General features: G+C 47.6%; 1 protein-coding gene across 1 annotated transcript in view; it reads right to left on the bottom strand.

Annotated features, from left to right (window-relative positions):
* The window catches only part of PSD3 (pleckstrin and Sec7 domain containing 3), a 180881-nt gene that overhangs the window by 159918 nt on the left and 3937 nt on the right, over positions 1–17026 (bottom strand). The window contains exon 2 of the mRNA XM_054986834.1: positions 11415–11762. Coding sequence (XP_054842809.1) covers positions 11415–11762 — 348 coding nt within the window. The remainder of the gene's footprint in view (positions 1–11414; positions 11763–17026) is intronic.

Raw genomic sequence — 17026 nt, 5'->3', positions numbered from 1 at the left:
TGATGGCTGGAGCCGCACTGATTGACAGGGGAGAGGTTTGAAACACTGCAATTGTTTGCTCCTGTCTTTCTGGAGGCAGAAAGCTGAGAAAAGCAGAGGGGGGGGGGCGTGATAGACACGACTAATGGATAAAAGGCTCGAGGCTGTTAGGTTCTCTGCCGGAATGCATCAGCCTAACCAGTCTCTCAAAGGAAGGCACATGCCACACAACCTAAAAAGCCCTGGGTTTCACAAAGATATGCCAGTCTCTTCACCTAAGGACTTTGTAATACTTCACTGGTTATGATCCATAATATTCTTCTCTCTTTTTTGGTTATTAGGACCTTGAGTCTTTTTTTCTTCTCCTGCTCAGGGTAGCGCACCTGCCTCTCCGCCCCTCTATTTTTGACCAGTACAATTTTATTTCCTTTTCAGTCCCTTCAGCCATAAATTGTAAATAAGACACAAACGGAACGTAGCCATAAAACAACACTAACATTTTAAAACACGTGCAAGGACTCTAGCGACAGCCTCCAGCCAGCCCGCGTCGTTCGAAAACAACAATTTCAGAATAATGTAATTAGTAATTAGTGATGTAATTAGTAGAGCACTGAACATCAGAGTTGACAAGGGATCTCAATATGTCGCCCCTAGCTTCAATAAACAAAGGACAATGTAACAGCACATGAGAGATGATCTCCGTTGCTCCAGACACACAAGTATAACAGTACATTGAGAGCCAGTGTGGTATGATGGCTAAAATAATGGACAAGGATCTAAGAGGCCCAGTTTGAATCCCCACGCTGCCATGGAAGCTTGCTGGGTGACCTTGGGCCAGTTACATTCTCTTAGCCTAGCCTACCTCACAGGACTGGTTTTTTGAGGGGGAGAGTGCAAGAGATGCAGGATTATGTAAGCCACTTTGGGTTCCCATTGAGAAAAGGCAGGCTATAAATGAAAAAAAATGAACATGATACCCTCTTAAGTGGCTCTGGCATGGATAGCCCAGGTGAGCCAGTTCTCAGAAGCTAAGCAGGGTTGACCTTAGTTAGTAATTGGATGGAAGACCAGGGCTGCAGAGGCAGGCAACGGCAAGCCACCTCTGTGAGTCTCTTGCCATGGAAACCCCGCCAGGGGTTGACATAAGTCAGCTATGACTTGAGGGCACTCTCCTCCACCACCCCCTCTTAAGTAACCCTCCTCCTACGGCCAAAACTTCTACCCAGATCAACTCTTTCTGTTCTTTCAAAACCCAGTCCTCTGTGAACTCTTACCTCCCCCACCCCAAACCACATCTTCAAAAACAGAAGCAAGGTCTAACAAGGGCTTCACATTCTTTCTTGGTTGGTCTTGCCATCCCCCTCTTGATGACATGTAAAGAATGTAAGCACCTTGGGGCAGAGGCCCATCAGGTTTCTAGGTCGTTAACAGGCTCCCTAGCCAGGGGGAGGGGGGAAGCATCACACACCTGCCTTGCTCTATAAATAGATAAACAGAACACACGCCCTCTTCCATGAAGAATAAAAGGTTACCGGGCAGAACAAACAGTATTCAGTTAAATGAACTGACCTTCTGTCTCCACGTAAGGTAACTTGTAATATCTACCACTCATAGGACCATCTCTGCCAGCGCTCAGAAGGAGACGCAAAGCAGTCCCACATCTAAGGGCACCCCTGTTGACATTTGGGGAGATTTCTTTGTCAGGGCTGGGGAGGGTTTATTGACTTACTTAAAACTGAAATCCAGTAGCACCTTTAAAAACTAACAAAATTTATTTCCACGTAAGCCTTTTCAAATCAAAGCTTACTTCATCAGGCGCATGGACTGTATCATCCACAGGAAATATATGTTTAGGTCACAAGCAACAAAATGGTGGGAGTGGGGAGATGTTCTGAAGAGAGGCCATTTAGAAATAAATAACCAGTCGGAAACTACAGTTGGTACCACACCCAACTCTTCATAGATAGGCGGAGTAAGATAAACATAACATCTGAGTGAGATCAACATAAAATCAGATCTAATCGAGGAAGTTGCAGTGAGAACACGGTAAGCAGAATTAACACCTACGAAGGGGAAGGAGTCATGCCGCGTTATTAGCACTCAAAATGAATGAGGAAACCCAAATCTTTATTCAGACCTGGGGCGGGGACCGTTAAACCTCATAATGAATCTTAATTCGGTACAATAACCTTTAGATCAGCAGTAGTATCTCCTGGAAGATCAAAACATTCCTTCACCAGTTTTTGAATATTGTGCTTTTTATGTCAGGGTTGTGTCTGTCTTTCGTTTGGCAGAAGGACAGTCCATTTACCCAAAAACACAGAGCGCAGAAGGGCATTATTGACGAAAGTATATATTACACTGGAGGATAAGCAAGCGGAAAAGCCAGAGATGATGCAACTGCTGATATTAGATCCTGTAACAGTATTGCCTGAGTGTATACTGAAATAAAGGGTGTTGCACAGTCTCTCTCTCTAATGGACGGTCCATGCTTATTCCGAGAAGCTGAGCCTTGCTTCTGAAATACAGACTATAAGCTCGGCTCAAACATGCCCACTGCAGCAAGGTGCACACATCAGAAGAATGTGCTGCACTCGCTACAGATCACTCCGACGAGAAGCTCCTGGTGGGTTGCGCTCCCATTCGTTTGGGAGAAAAGGTGCCGTTTACCAGTTGCTGCAACCACTAGCCACCGCTTCCAATGGTTAAGGCACCTGCATAAACCGTTCTGTCTCAAGGCAGTAGCCAGTAAGCTGTGCAGTAAATGAGAGAACGAGAGATAGTAGAAAGCTTTCACCAGAAATAACAGCCTCTCTCTCAACTCTTTGATGGATGCTACCCCTGACTTGGAAGCAAGATCATACAAGGAAAGTACTACACTTGGGAGAGTTCCCTTTTTCAAAGGCAACAACAACAAATCAACCCAGTCCTTTTAGGGGGGATTACACCAAGTACATTTCGCACAAAACCCTGCATGCTGGCTGGATTCCAACCAGGCAGGGCCTCTCTTTGCCTGGGCCCTGCCCTGCACCACCTCCCTTTAAAAAAGTATTACTTTCCAATGTCACAGCAAGTACAATAAAAGCCACGCATGCTTTGGGTTTGGACTTACTGAACGCAGCCAAGGTCAGCAGCTGATAGGCCGGCTGAAGAGAAGCACCTAGAGACAAAGGAGCCCATGGGGACTCCCCGAGCCCACATGCTACTGAAAAAGCTTTTTAATTTCGAGGCCATGTGACTGTCTCGCTTTCAGACACAGAGCAGCCCGGCCCAAGCCCCCTCCGAGAAACTCAGCTCCTAACAGCTGTACCACATGGAGAAAGGCTTGTCGTCGTCCCCCCCCCCCCTCCCCGCGCCTTCATTAAAAGGATTGGATAACACTGCTGTCATGCACCGTTCCCTTGTCGATCAGCTGATGCACGGTCAACGTTGAGAGCTTGGCTCTTGTTTGCACCAAAGCCGCTGGGGCTTCATAAAGGGTCCCCCGCATGAAAAGCTGGCTCTTGGCCTCTGACCCGTGATCTACCTGCTTTGTTTAGCTCTTTGGTTCCAGACTATTCCTGTGGCAAAAGGGATGCAAAGCCACCCGTCTCCTTGCCGATAAGATTCTTCTGCGTGGAGACTGAGAATTGGTTCGCTCGCCCCTGTTGTGCTTGGGATTTTGGAGGACCAGCTGGCTCCAGCAATCTGGCCCCTCGTATGTCAGCACAAAATGTTTTGCTCGACACCAAACTGTCCAACTTTCCCTAATGCAAAAAGCTCCAATCAAGATGGGTAGCCGTGTTAGTCTGTCTGTAGCAGTAAGAGAAAGAGTCCAATAGCACCTATAAAACTAACAAAATTTGTGGTCACTTATGAGCTTTTGTGAGTCACAGGTCACTTCTGAAGAAGTGAGGATCAGCAAGAGTGCAGTAGCACCCATAAAACTAACAACATTGGTGGTAGCGTATGAGCTTCATGAGCCACAGCTCACTTCTTCAGAACACTTCTCACTTCCTACCACAAATTTTGTTAGCCTTATAGGTGCTACAGGACTCTTGCTCTTTTCTACTGCAAAAAGCTCAGGTTCAGGAAGGAACCATTTTCAAACTCCAGAAAGTAAAAAAGGACAGCCAAGGCGAGGTTAGAGCAAGAACATCTACACACCTAGGGCAGGCATCAAATTCTACTCCCAGCTCCCATTTTGAAACCTGGTACCAGACACGTTTCACAAAAGAAATCATCTAGGGAACTGAGTAACAGGCTAGAGGGAAACAACGGGCAAGAGTGGAAAGAGACATAAGGACGAGGGTGGACTTTTAAATCCCTGCTGTAATAACTAGCAGGGGGTGCATACTCCTGGGTTGGAGCGAGCTGCCTGATGCCCCACGCTGCTAGAAATGCATATTAAGGACTGACATTAAATAGTTCCCTGTGTTCTCTCACACTCTAGCGTGTCCAAGAAAGAAAATCTAAGAGGGGGGCATTGTAGAGGATCAAGAGGGAGAAGGGGGTTGATTTTCAATGGCTCTGCAGTAATTAGGGGCAGGATATAAAGTTACCCCCCTCCCAGGACACCCCTTTACTTTCTGCCATGTGACAGCATAATTCACTCCCACGGGAAAAGTAAAAATCTAACCTTGTTTCTCTAGTGCTGTGTGGCCCGATCCCAGCTGGCAAGAACCCTAAAAAGACGAGGACCACAATATGGCCCGATTCAGATCCAGGTTCAATGTCCCACTCTGAACCTCTCTACACAAGCCCTCTTACACGAGGATGCTCAAGTATAGGGAGACACAATGTTAGCCAGGAAGTATAGTTTCAAAAGACAGAGTCTTCAGCCTTCAGCTCTGGCAATTTTTCCTCTCTACACTGAGCTGGCAGAGATCGCTCCACAGAGGGTTTGTTAATTTCATCTTCAGAGCTTTCAGGGAGGTGAAGATGACATTAACAAACCCTCTGAGGAGCAATCTCTGTCATTCTGTCCTTTTAAACTACACTTCCTGGCACAGTTTTAGACTGGAGAGGTGAAATTGACAGAGCCTTTGGGGAGGAGAAGTTGAAATTAACAAGCCCTCTGAGGAGGGATCTCCGCTGGGTCGATCTTTTTAAACTATGCTTCCTGGCTAATGCTGCGTCTCCCTACACTTGAGCGTCCTAGTGTAAGATGTCTCCTGTAAAGAGACTCTGCCACCGAAGCCTGCTGGATGACCCTGGGCCAGACACAAATGCTCAGCCTAATCTTCTTCAGAGGGTTTGTTGTGAAGGAGAAAATGGAGGAGGGGAGAAGGATGTAAGCTACTCTGGATCCCCATTGGGGAGAATGGCAAGGTATAAATAAAGTTATATAAAAAAATCCAAGTCCAAACTGAACTCCACGCAGCTGACTGGTGACACCTAGTGGCTGCTTGGCACATTGCTCGGGCTTATTTCATTTGCTATCATGCACAGCTTTACCTATCCTAAGAGTTTCAAGTAGGCTGCACTTGCGCTAGTCAAACTCAACCGTGTCACAGATCATTTTGCCGATTCTTATTGGATCCCTATGTAGATTTCTGGGTTTTAGATCTATAGACAGCCACTGTGTGGTAGGCTGTTTGAAAGGCATCTGAACTTAGCATTCCAACGCAGCTGAACTGAATGCACACGGCTCAAGACAAAGAGCAGCACTGCTAGGTTTGTGCACGTGGCATGGTCAGGGGAACACCTGTCAGTCAAAAACGCTGCCATTCAGGGATCATTTTAATGCAGCTGTCACTGTTTGCTCTGCAGAGCCTCTGCTTTGCACACAGAAGGTGAAGGGCCAGCTCCCTGATGTCTCCAGTTTCAAAGGGTCAGGTAAGAGGTGATGTGAAAGATCTCTGCCTGAGTCCCTGGACAGCCACTGCCAGTCAATACTGACCTTGATAGACCTTGACAATACTGACCTTGATAGACCAATGGTCTAACTCAATATAAGGCAACTCTGTGTTCAAAATGTGCACTATATTTTCTTGATTTTTTTGTCCCTTCTCATAGGTCTCCTGGAAATGCACCACTCGCCTGCTCATCTAGAGAACTGCTTATCTACAGAGGTTACAACACAGAGACCTATCCAGGGCTTTTTTTCAGCGGGAGCGCGGTGGAACAGAGTTCCAGAACCTCTTGAAAATGGTCACATGGCCGGTGGCCCCGCTCCCTGATCTCCAGACAGAGGGGAGTTGAGATTGCCCTCTGCGGAGGGCAATCTCAACTTCCCTCTGTCTGGAGATCAGGGGGCGGGGCCACCGGCCATGTGACCATTTTCTCCGAGGACAACCCACTGAGTTCCACCACCTCTTTTCCCAGAAAAAAGCCCTGGACCTATCTACTTTCACTCACTCCAACAGGAAAATGAAAATCCAGTGCTCGGTGGCGACACTGCAGCAGGGCAAAACCTGCCCACAGCTCCTGTCACTGCATGGCCTGATCCTGACTAGGAAGGATCCTGCAGGAAGCATGACGAGTCGATGAGTTGCCGAGTCCTACAGCCCATCCTTCCGCGCACGTCCTACCTGTCATAATGGCAGGCCTCTGACTAGTATTCATTTATAGCACACTCAGTACAGAAATGATGCGTACTAAAAAGTGACTCCGTTTGCACAGTTCTAGAGAATGCAAGACTTTTAATGGGAAAAAAACTGGGTTGCACCTACCCGTAACTGTTGTTCATCAAATGTTTTTCTACGCAGGCACACGTGGGAACTGCGCATGCACAGAAAACACGACAATGAACGGACTTTTGTGGATTTCAAAAGGGGAGGAAAATCAACTCAGCTTAATGACAACATGGAAATGAAACGTGTATTTAGCTGATGTTCCAATTTCCAAGCCAAACTGGTTCACCGACTTCCCCGAGGACAAGAGTCATTCCATTAGTACTGAAGCTAAAAAGCATTGGGGGTTTTTTTTGGCCTATCCAAGTCCTGTATCCTAAATGAAGTATTTATCGGAGTGCTTCCGTGCCTTGAAGCTGTAAATCGCAGCACAGTGAAGGCCTACTTATTTGTAAGCCATTTCCCTCCACTGTACACTTAAAAAGAGAGAGAAATTAAATTTAGGAGCCTTGGTTGATATAAGACACAGGTTAGAGTATACAGAATTGAGGTTCTTTTTAAAAGCACATTCTACATTTACTGACAATTCTAGCCCTGGTGGTTCAAAGCAGACCCTGGGATTTCATCTGATCAGTCAAGGGGTTAGTCACAGAACAAGTAAGAGAAACACCCTGTCCATGGCAAGGGTGTCCCACTTGCCCACCCAGGGCCGGATCTAGGGTTGCCGGCGCCCAGGGCAACCCAAGTCTGGCTCCTCGCACACGTCCTCCCAGCGCTGCGTGATGATGTCACTTCCGTGACGTCATCATGCAGGGAGGAGCGTGCTGCCCACGCAGCTTGCCGGCTGCCCCAGCATGCCACAGAGTAGGCGGAGGCAGCGCAGGGGGCTGGGAAGCCCCCCGCACCATTCGCCTGCCCTGCAGGACAGGGGGCACGCAGCAAGCCGGCCGCCCCCCCCATCCTTCGGGGCAGGTGAATGGCGCAGGCAGCCTCCCAGCCCCCCCACTGCCTTTCACCTCCCTGCAGGACAGGGTGTGCGCAGCAAGCCGGCCGCCCCCCGTCCTCTGGGGCAGGCGAATGGCATGGGCGGCCTCCCAGCCCCCCGCACTGCCGCTGAGCACTCCCAGCGGCTGGCAGCTGCGCCTGGCACCCCCTCTTTGGCGGCACCGGGGGCAGACTACCCCTCCTCCCCCCTGCCCCCCATTGATCCGGCCCTGTGTCCACCCTCAGTGTCAGGCTCAACCAATAACTGGTTATTCAGCAGGCACTCTTCAGGGGTACAGGACCTGTAACATCAGCAATTCAAGACTAACTCTAAAGGACGGTGTAGTGGTGGCCTGGCAACATTAACAACAGTAGATCTAAATGTGGAAGTCTAAGTTTTAGGCAGTCCAAAATACTTTCAGATATTATTAGCCAGGGGTAAATATTTAGGCAGTCTTTCATTTGTAAACATTTATTTATCTCCCAAACTCTCTAAAGAGCAAAGTAAAGGGAATGTGCGGGACCAGCTTTTCACAATTTTTTGAATTCCTAATGTGTCAATGTTCCAACTCCCTGATTATACTTTGCAGGGACTTTGCTAGGACAGGGCCAGGTAACCTAGGAACTTGTAAGAACGCAGATGCCCAGGTTGCCAATCATGCCTCTTTATCAGAAGGCCACTCCTCAGACAAAGCGATCAACAAGGCTGGCTTAAAACTCTTAGAGTTATCTTCCACCTTTAATCTCTACATCTTAAATGGGGCAAAATTTGATAACTCAAGTGGCTCTTATACCCTCTTCTCCACCTTGCATGCCAGCACAATTGACTACATAGCGGTCTCCCCCAACCTATTAATTAGTGTAAATTACTTTGGAGTAGGAGACAATGCTACAAGTAACCACCGTCCCCTAAATCTTGTACTAAAATGTGTGTGTGTGTTATGTGCTGTCAAGTCGCCACCAACCTATGGCGACCCTATGAATGAAAGACCTCCAAAATATCCTATCATTAACAGACTTGCTCATATCTTGCAAACTGGAAGACGTCGCTTCTTTTATTCAGTCAAGCATCTCATTTTAGGTCTTTCTCTTTTCCTACCCCCTTCTACTTTTCCTAGCATTATTGACTTTTCCAGATAATCTTGTCTTCTCATAATGTGACCAAAGTACGACAGACTCCGTTTTGTCATTTTAGCTTCTAGGGAGAATTCAGGCTTGATTTGATCCAGTACCCTCTTATTTGACTTTTTGGCCATCCATGGTATCCGCAAAACTCTCCTCCAGCACCACATTTCAAATGAATCAATTTTCTTCCTGTCACCTTTCTTCACTGTCCAGCTTTCACATCCACACATCATAATGAGGAATACCATTGTTTGGACTATCGTGATCTTGATCCCCAGAGAGACATCTTTATCTTTAAGGATCTTCTCTAGCTCCCTCACAGCTGCTCTTCCAGTCTCAATCTCCTTCTGTTTTCCTCATTGCAGTCTCCCTTTTGGTTGATGATTGAGCCAAGGAATAGAAAATCTTGAACAATTTCAATTTCCTCATTGTCAGCTTTAAAATTGTGTGTGTAACTCCTCAGTAGTCATTACTTTTGTCTTCTTGATGTTCAGATGCAAACTTTAATTATAGGATTTTTCTAGTCCCAACGTCTGAACCCACCAAAGATCCATTTGTAGGCATCAGAAGACGTAGGTGAATGGAGCAACTTCAAGACAACATAGCTCAGGCTCTTGAATCCTCAGATCTAAACACCAGGCTATGCAGCGGACTGGATGGTAAACCAGTGAAAACTCTAATCTGTCCTTTCCCAGGTGGCTGGACACTATTTTGGAGGCTCTTTCCCAGCTACCTCTTGGTTTTGAGTTTGCAGCCCAGATGTGGTATATTTTGGATAAAACATCTCCAAACTTCCCAACCTTAAATTCCAACCTAAACTGTTGCCTGACGCATGATTTTCAACCTGCTCCACCCATGGTTCCAGCCTTGCTGGAATTGTGACAGTGTGACATAAAAAGATTATTCATTGGCAATGCGATGCTAATTTCAGACTAAGAGCCATCTTCTTTAGATTTCATGATACTGCAAAGCAAGCAATTTCTCCTGCAGGAACCTAACTGTTTCCCAAGATAGTAGCTCAGTTTCTCAGATAGTAGCAGACAAGTAGCAAGTGAATACGCACAACTCATCAGTTCCCTGAGACCTCTGCACAAGTTTGCATAGATCATGTGGCAGAGAGTTCCTGGGACCATGCCTTTTAAGCTATAGTAGAGAATCGTAAGTTTGAATGTTTCCCAAGAGACTGTTCTCCCTGAAAAAACTAGTGTGTCAGGGATACTGGTATCCCATTCATTATATTTAAATCTAGCTATTACTAGAAGAGATTCATAGAAATGAGGTGGAAAGCTTACGTAACAAGCAAAAAAAACACTAGCATTGCGTGTTAAAAAATCCTGTTTTATCCCCAAGTAATTAATGACATACACTATACCAATCTAAATGTACACAAGTAGCTTTCTAGGATTCCTGCTTATAAACGGAACTTAGGGCCCAGCTATGGAGATAAGTTGCAGCTTGAATTTTCAGCAGCTCCTATTAAAGGAAGGTTGAAGGAGAGAGGTAAAAAATATCTGGAAATACAGTGAGGTCCCCAGACCCCAAGACAGATTTAGCTGCTATTCAACCCTGTGGGGAAAAATCAAGTGCTTGGGGATATCCAAAGAGAGGTTGCAAAACTTCCATCTGTCACTGCTAGGCCCAATCTCTGTTACAGGGCTTGCACGCCGTGCTTGTTCAAGATACGAGAGCAAGACAGCTCTCTTTCATTCCCAGCAAGTGTGCCTCACCTCGCCATTTCCCAGCTGCTGCTGACTTTTAAAATAACTTTAAAGAGAAGGGAACCTTTAATGACTACTTCTGTATCTTTAAATTGCTGAAACTGTCGAATTTTTGAAGGCGGCTGCCTGTCTCTGCCCAACCTGGCTTGAGACCTACTTGAGGTGGGTTGCCTCACGGACTGCATGACCCTGGGCCGTAAGTTTGATACCCCTGCGCTAATGCAAGGAGAGAACACTGTGTATGGGATCACAGCGCATGGCCTGCCGCAACAATACCACACAATACGAAAGATAAAATTGGTTTCGTGTTTTTCTGAAAAATATTTCTAGAGTATAGTGGTTGCCAACATTAAAAACATTTTTTTTCCTCCCTTCTTCTCCTTTTGCATTTTTAGATAAGAGCATCGGGAGCATTTTTATATTGGTTTCTGGATGTGTGGGTGTGCCTGGTTACCATAAATACTGCACAACCGACCAGTGAGGATGGCCTTGGGGCCGAAATGCATACGGTCTGTTTTGGCGTCGGTCACTGGACTGTATCATCGCCTGTGTACAGAGAGGGGTTCACCTATTTTTAACCTATGTACGTAGCCTGCTATTCAGGCCCTATGTTTTAAACATGTTTTGAACTTGAACGTTGTGTACATTGATAATAAATACCTATTTGGAATATATTTTAATATGTGACTTTGTAACTTGACCCTTGTGTTTTCCCCCTGCTTGTTTAGGTTGAGTCTGTGGGGGCTCCCCACCCACCCCCTTCTCTTCTTCGTTGTCTGCGTGGCCACGGGCCACCCCGGCTCTAATGGAAGGAGACGACGCTGTGTATGAGATAACAGCACAGTGTCATACGCAGTTCCCAGAAACCATACACCCTCTCCTCCCACCAACCCATAATCGTTGCTGCTACTTCGGAAAATTTACTTGCGTACGTTTTGCAATTTCCCCCAACTCAACGGTGTTACTGGAAAGCCAAGCACACTGGTGAATTGAGGACTTTTAAAAGCTCCATCAGCACAAAAGATATGAAGCCATGGGGAGGAAAACACCTTACCTTTCTAAGTGAAAGGCCTCCGCGATGTCCGACTCCTTCATATCTCCTAATCCATTGGAAATCCCGCCACAATGGCCCTTCCCAGCCTCCCCTTCTGGAGTCCTTTCTACAAACTGAGCGTCCTCCTTAATGCGTTGTTGGATCAATGGAGTAAGAGGCATTTCGAAGCTGAAGTAGCTATCGGGCTCGGAATATAAAGTCTCCAGCGACTCAGCGCTATAATATAGAGAGGCATTGTCTAGAATGCTTTCAAACTGCGAGCTGTACACATCTGTTGAGACTTCGGAGTTCTGTTGCCCAAGGACATCTTCCATTCTTCCACTGCCCGCTTCTTCCTCCTCCGTTACCCTAGGAATTAAAACCAAAGAAAGCCGCTTCAGTTTCTGTTTTAAGACTTGCATGTGGGCAAGAGTTTTACACGCCTGGGTCGCAATTGTGTTTGCTGCAGTGCAGAACAGACACCTTCGTCCTCTTCTCTGCACACCACCCCCCAACAGAATAGAAACAACAGTGGGTCTGGACATTGTGATGTGTATGAAGAAACAACATCAGCTCATTGTGTTCAGTGAAAAGACACACTCTGTGCCTCTCTGTCCTCGATTAGCCTTCAGAAGCTTCTGGGTCCACCCTTCCACTCTCCCCACATCACAGCCAATTTACAAAACAAAGGGAGAGATTAGGGAGTGAAAGACAATAGCTTTTCAGCGAGTTGAAGGTGGTGTGATAAAGGCTACTTTTCACACACACTTTTCTTTTCACATAGCATCAAGAGGTTTTGCAGGTTTTTAAAGCACTCCAAAAAGGGGGGGGGGAGAATCGTGAGCAGAGGCAGTAACAGGAGGAGCGGGCCCACCCTAGGCAGTCTCTGAATCCCAGTGCCAGCAGGGGAAGGCCTGGCCTTTCTGCTCTGTTGTTGGCCTCCAGAGTAACTAGTTGCCAACTGCCTGAGACAGGATGCGAGACCTGGTGGACCGGGAGTCTGATCCAGCAGGGCTTCTCGTTTTTATGAAATTCTACCATACCTCAATCACAGGGATATTGCTCATGTAGGTGGGGAAGGGGTAAGAGCCCCGTGGCGCAGAGTGGTAAGCAGCAGTACTGCAGCCCAAGCTCTGCTCATGACTTGAGTTCGATCCTGGCGGAAGCTGGGTTCAGGTAGCCGGCTCAAGGTTGACTCAGCCTTCCATCCTTCCGAGGCTGGTAAAATGAGTACCCAGTTTCCTGGGGGTAAAGTGTAGATGACTGGGGAAGGCAATGGCAAACTGCCCTGTTTTCTGCCAAGAAAACATCGTGATGTGACATCCCCCCCATGGGTCAGTAATGACTCGGTGCTTGCACAGGGGACTACCTTTACCTTTACCTAGGTGGGGAAGGGAATACACAAGAAATCCTATTATAGATGAAACGGGCAAATGCACAAAGAGGAAACATAAAGAGTTTCCTTCTACCTGCCCCTCCCATCAAAGTTGCATTATTTATTTGTTTGTTTATTTATTATCATTTATAGTCCGCCTTTCTCACTGAGACTCAAGGCAGATTACACAGTGTGAGAGCAGTACAGTCGATTTCAAGGACATTTCCATAAGCAATGCCATAGGGTAGTTAAACACAAGTTTACAAAGACAGCGCATTAGCAAGGATCCAATATGGAGTCAAAGAAATGCTGAAACAGAACATAAGCAATTCTAGCACTGACATTAGGCCACAGGTAGGACAGGCAGCTCATAGGAGCACTTATTGAAGACAACAGGTAGTACTTAAGGGAACACAGTGGTGAAGTCTATCGTCCTTCATTACTGAAGCCTCTGAGAGCCCCTCCCTACAATACAAAAGCCCCTTTGAATGATTCAGTTTTGCATCACCTGCAGAAAGCCTGGCGAGAGGGAGCTCTCCTGATCTCCTCAGGCAGGCCATTCCACAGGGTAGGGGCCACCACCGAGAAAGCCTGTGTACGGGCTGCTGTTGATTTTGAGGGAGTAGATATACTTGTTGTGTCACTGGAGTGGCATGGCAACAGTTCCCCTCTGGTCCCCATCCCATGCCGTTCCAGTAATATCTGCATACATGAACAACAGTCTGTTTGATGAAAAGCATGAACAAACATTCATTGGTCAACAAAACAGACAGTGGCTGATTCCGCACACGTTGGTTATGCACTTCCAACCCTCTTTATAGACTATTTGGAATGGAGTTTTTTGTGTGCAGAACAAGAAATCCACCTCAAACGACTGATAAAGTGCATTGAAAGCGCATTATCCAACGTGTGCGGAATCAGCCAGTGTTTCCTTCCCTTGCCACTGCCCTGAGTAGAGCTGAGACTTAAGCTGAAATGGGGCCTGGGAAACAGGCAAAGAGAATGGTTCTTTCCCCAGTCCAATATCAAGTGTCGAGTGACTCGGAAGAGTCCTTTCGCTGGCCCTTGCTTTCTTTCTCCTCTTCTCACTTATCAGAAGCTGGTGCTGGCAGCTGCTGTGGAGGCAAGAAGTCTATTATCTCCTGCCCCAAAAGCTCCAATGCTATTTCAAGCAGCGCTTGAGGCACCCTGGGAAGACAGTCCTGATTAAACCCCTCCCAACAACGTACAGGGCAATCCTAAGAAGAGTTATTCCAGTCGAAGCCCATTAGGATTGTGCTGTGAGTTTCCCAGAGTGATGTCATCACGCCCCCCCCCCCAGGAAAAGCATGCTGCCCCGCTGCTGCTGGAGGGAAGGGAGCGCATGGCAAGCCAGCCGCCCTGGAACACGGTGCAGCACGGAGTTGGCGGCGGCAGCGCAGGTGAGTGAGTGGAGGGCTGGAAGGCCGCCCGTACTGTTCCCCTTCCCTGGTGATAAGGCAGCTGGCTTGCTGAGCACTCCCTTCCCTCCAGCGGTAGGTAGCGCAGGCGGCATGCTTCCAGGGGGCACCCTATGCTGCTGCCAGCCGCCCAGTCAGTGCGGCAGGCGAATGACGCAGCGGTCTTCCAGCCCTCCATTCAGCTGCCTGTGTGGCCACTGCCAGCTCTGCGGCACACCGTGTTCCAGGGCGGCCAGCTTGCCGCCCCTTCTTTGGCGGCGCTGGGGCCAGGGTAACCCCTCATCCCCCCCAAAGATCAGTTCCCCTGGAGAAAACGGCTGTTTTGGAGGGTGGACTCTATGGCATGATACCATGCTGAGGCCCCTCCCCCTCCATAAACTCTACCCTTTCTAGGGTCCACCCCCAAATCTCCAGGAATTTCTCAACCCAGAGTTGGCAACTCTAGGCTTCTCAGATGACAGATGACCCTGTTTTTGCATTCTCCCAAGCAAGTAGTGAAATCTAGAAGCCTTACAGTGCAATCCTAAGAAGAGTTACTCCAGTCTAAGCCCATTGATTTCAGTGAGCTTAGACTGGAGTAGCTCTCCTTAGGATTGCACTGTTAGTGGGTCCCAGCATGGTTGCCCTGCCTGCATCTTAGCTTAGCAGGCCACAAGCTATGCAGTCTGTGGCAGTGGCCATGGAATGGTAGGGAAGGAGCAATGGAGGTGCAAAAGGCTGTGGGGCAGAAATAACTACAGTATTTGGTTTTCTGGGATGAGGTCTGCTGAGAATAGGGTTGCCAGCCCCCAAGTTGCAGCTAGAGAGCTGGAATTACAATTGATCTCCAGGCCATAGAGATCAGTTCCTTTGGAGAAAACAGCTGCTTCGGAGGGTGGACTCTATGGCATTACACCCTGCTGTGAACCCTCCCCAAAGCCCACCCTCTCCAGGCTCCACCCCACAGAACTCCAGGAGTTTCCCAACCTGGAGCTGGCAACCTGAGCTGAGAACGAAATAGTGCAACAGAAAACAACGTATCTTCTGTTTTTCAGGGCTGGCTTACCCCACCCAGCACAGCCTAGAACTCTGAACATGAACAGAATATTATGCAAATAAATACCTATACAAGGTGGCCCACCTATGTAATAATAATAGCATTCGATTTATATATCACCCTTCAGGACAACTTAACACTCACTCAGAGTGGTTTCCAAAGTATGTTATTATTATCCCCACAACAATCACCCTGTGAGGTGGGCAGGGCTGAGAGAGCTCCAGAGAACTGTGACTCGCCCAAGGTCACCCAGCTGGCTTCAAGGGGAGGAGTGGGGAATCAAACCCGGCTCTCCAGATTAGAGTCCTGCCGCTCTTGACCACTACACCAAACTGGCTATTCATATATATATTTCCTCTCAAGAAACAAGCACTTTGTTAGCAGCTGGTTAGGTTGAAAGAGCAAAAAAGGGAGTGACTGGGCCAAGATCATCCAACAAGCTTCCGTGATAGAGTGAGGTGGGATTCAAAATGCTAGTGTGCCCCCCTTTGTGCTCAGGCATCCCGGTTTTCATACCTGACTCAATACTTGCTCAGGCTTGGCCACATCAATCCAGCCATGGCCACATCAATCAAGGAGAGATACAAGCAGGGCTTTTTTTCAGCGGGAATGCGGTGGAATGGAGTTCTTGAACCTCTTAAAAATGGTCACATGCCCAGTGGCCCCGCCCCCTGATCTCCAGACAGAGGGGAGTTGAGACTGCCCTCCGCACTGCTGGAGCTGCGCAGAGGGCAATCTAAACTCCCCTCTGTCTGGAGATCAGGGGGCGGGGCCACCAGCCACGTGACCATTTTCTCTGAGGGCAACTCATTGAGTTCCACCACCTCTTTTCCCAGAAAAAAAGCCCTGGATACAAGTAAGCATACTTGTGATTTCCCTCAACAGCTAGAAAAATGGAAGCCGGGAGTAGGCTCATTTCTCGCTTGACATTCGGACAGAATCCTGACTGCACATTTTTTCCTCGTATCTCTGGATCTGAAAGGGCCAGAAATTACTCTTTTTTAGGTGAAAACTTGGAATATGAGGATACCTGCGTTTGAAGGATGCTGTTTAGGCACGTGCACTTTATGAATTGTTTGTGAAATATGTTCTCCCCTTTGGGATCAGCACTTTAGCACTAGCACTTTGTCGGTTCATTGATATGTATCCCATATGAAATGGTTTGTTCAATATGAAGCACTTTAAGAATTGACCTGTAGAGTTACTTTGGAAGTACAGTTACGCTTGTATGAGCCACAACCAGGGCTCATTTCGGGGGGGAACGTGCAGGACCGCAGTTCCAGCAGTTCCCCAAAGAGGTCACATGTCAGGTGGCCCTGCCCGCCTGACTCTCGGCCATTTTGGGCCCGTTTCAGCCTGGATTGGGGCTGAAATGGCCTGGATCGGGCCTCTGATGGGTGGTGAATCAGTCTCCCGCTCATCAGCGGCCCAATCTTGACCATTTTCAGCTCCTTTTCAGCAATTTTCAGCCCCTTTTTGCCATTTTGGGCCCAATTTCACCCCTGAATGGCCAGCATTGGGTCCAAAACAGCCAGAATAGGCGATATCAGGGGGTGTGGCATATGCAATCCAGTTATGCTAATGACACACTTCCGGTGATGGCAAGGGGTGTGGCATATGCTAATGAGTTATGCTAATGAGTTCCTGCAGCTCTTTTTCTACGAAATGACCCCTGGCTACAACAGAAGGGTCTAAGTTGTACATTGTTGTTAGTAAAATATCCACCAATTGTTATACGACTTGTCCTTATTGTTATCATCTAAAAGGGACCTTTAGTAAGTGT

The sequence above is a fragment of the Eublepharis macularius genome, chromosome 8 (assembly GCF_028583425.1).
Source record: "Eublepharis macularius isolate TG4126 chromosome 8, MPM_Emac_v1.0, whole genome shotgun sequence".
NCBI classification, from domain to species: domain Eukaryota; kingdom Metazoa; phylum Chordata; class Lepidosauria; order Squamata; family Eublepharidae; genus Eublepharis; species Eublepharis macularius.
The sequence above is the reverse complement of the archived record's forward strand: the minus strand, read 5'-3'. Positions and strand labels throughout refer to the sequence as shown.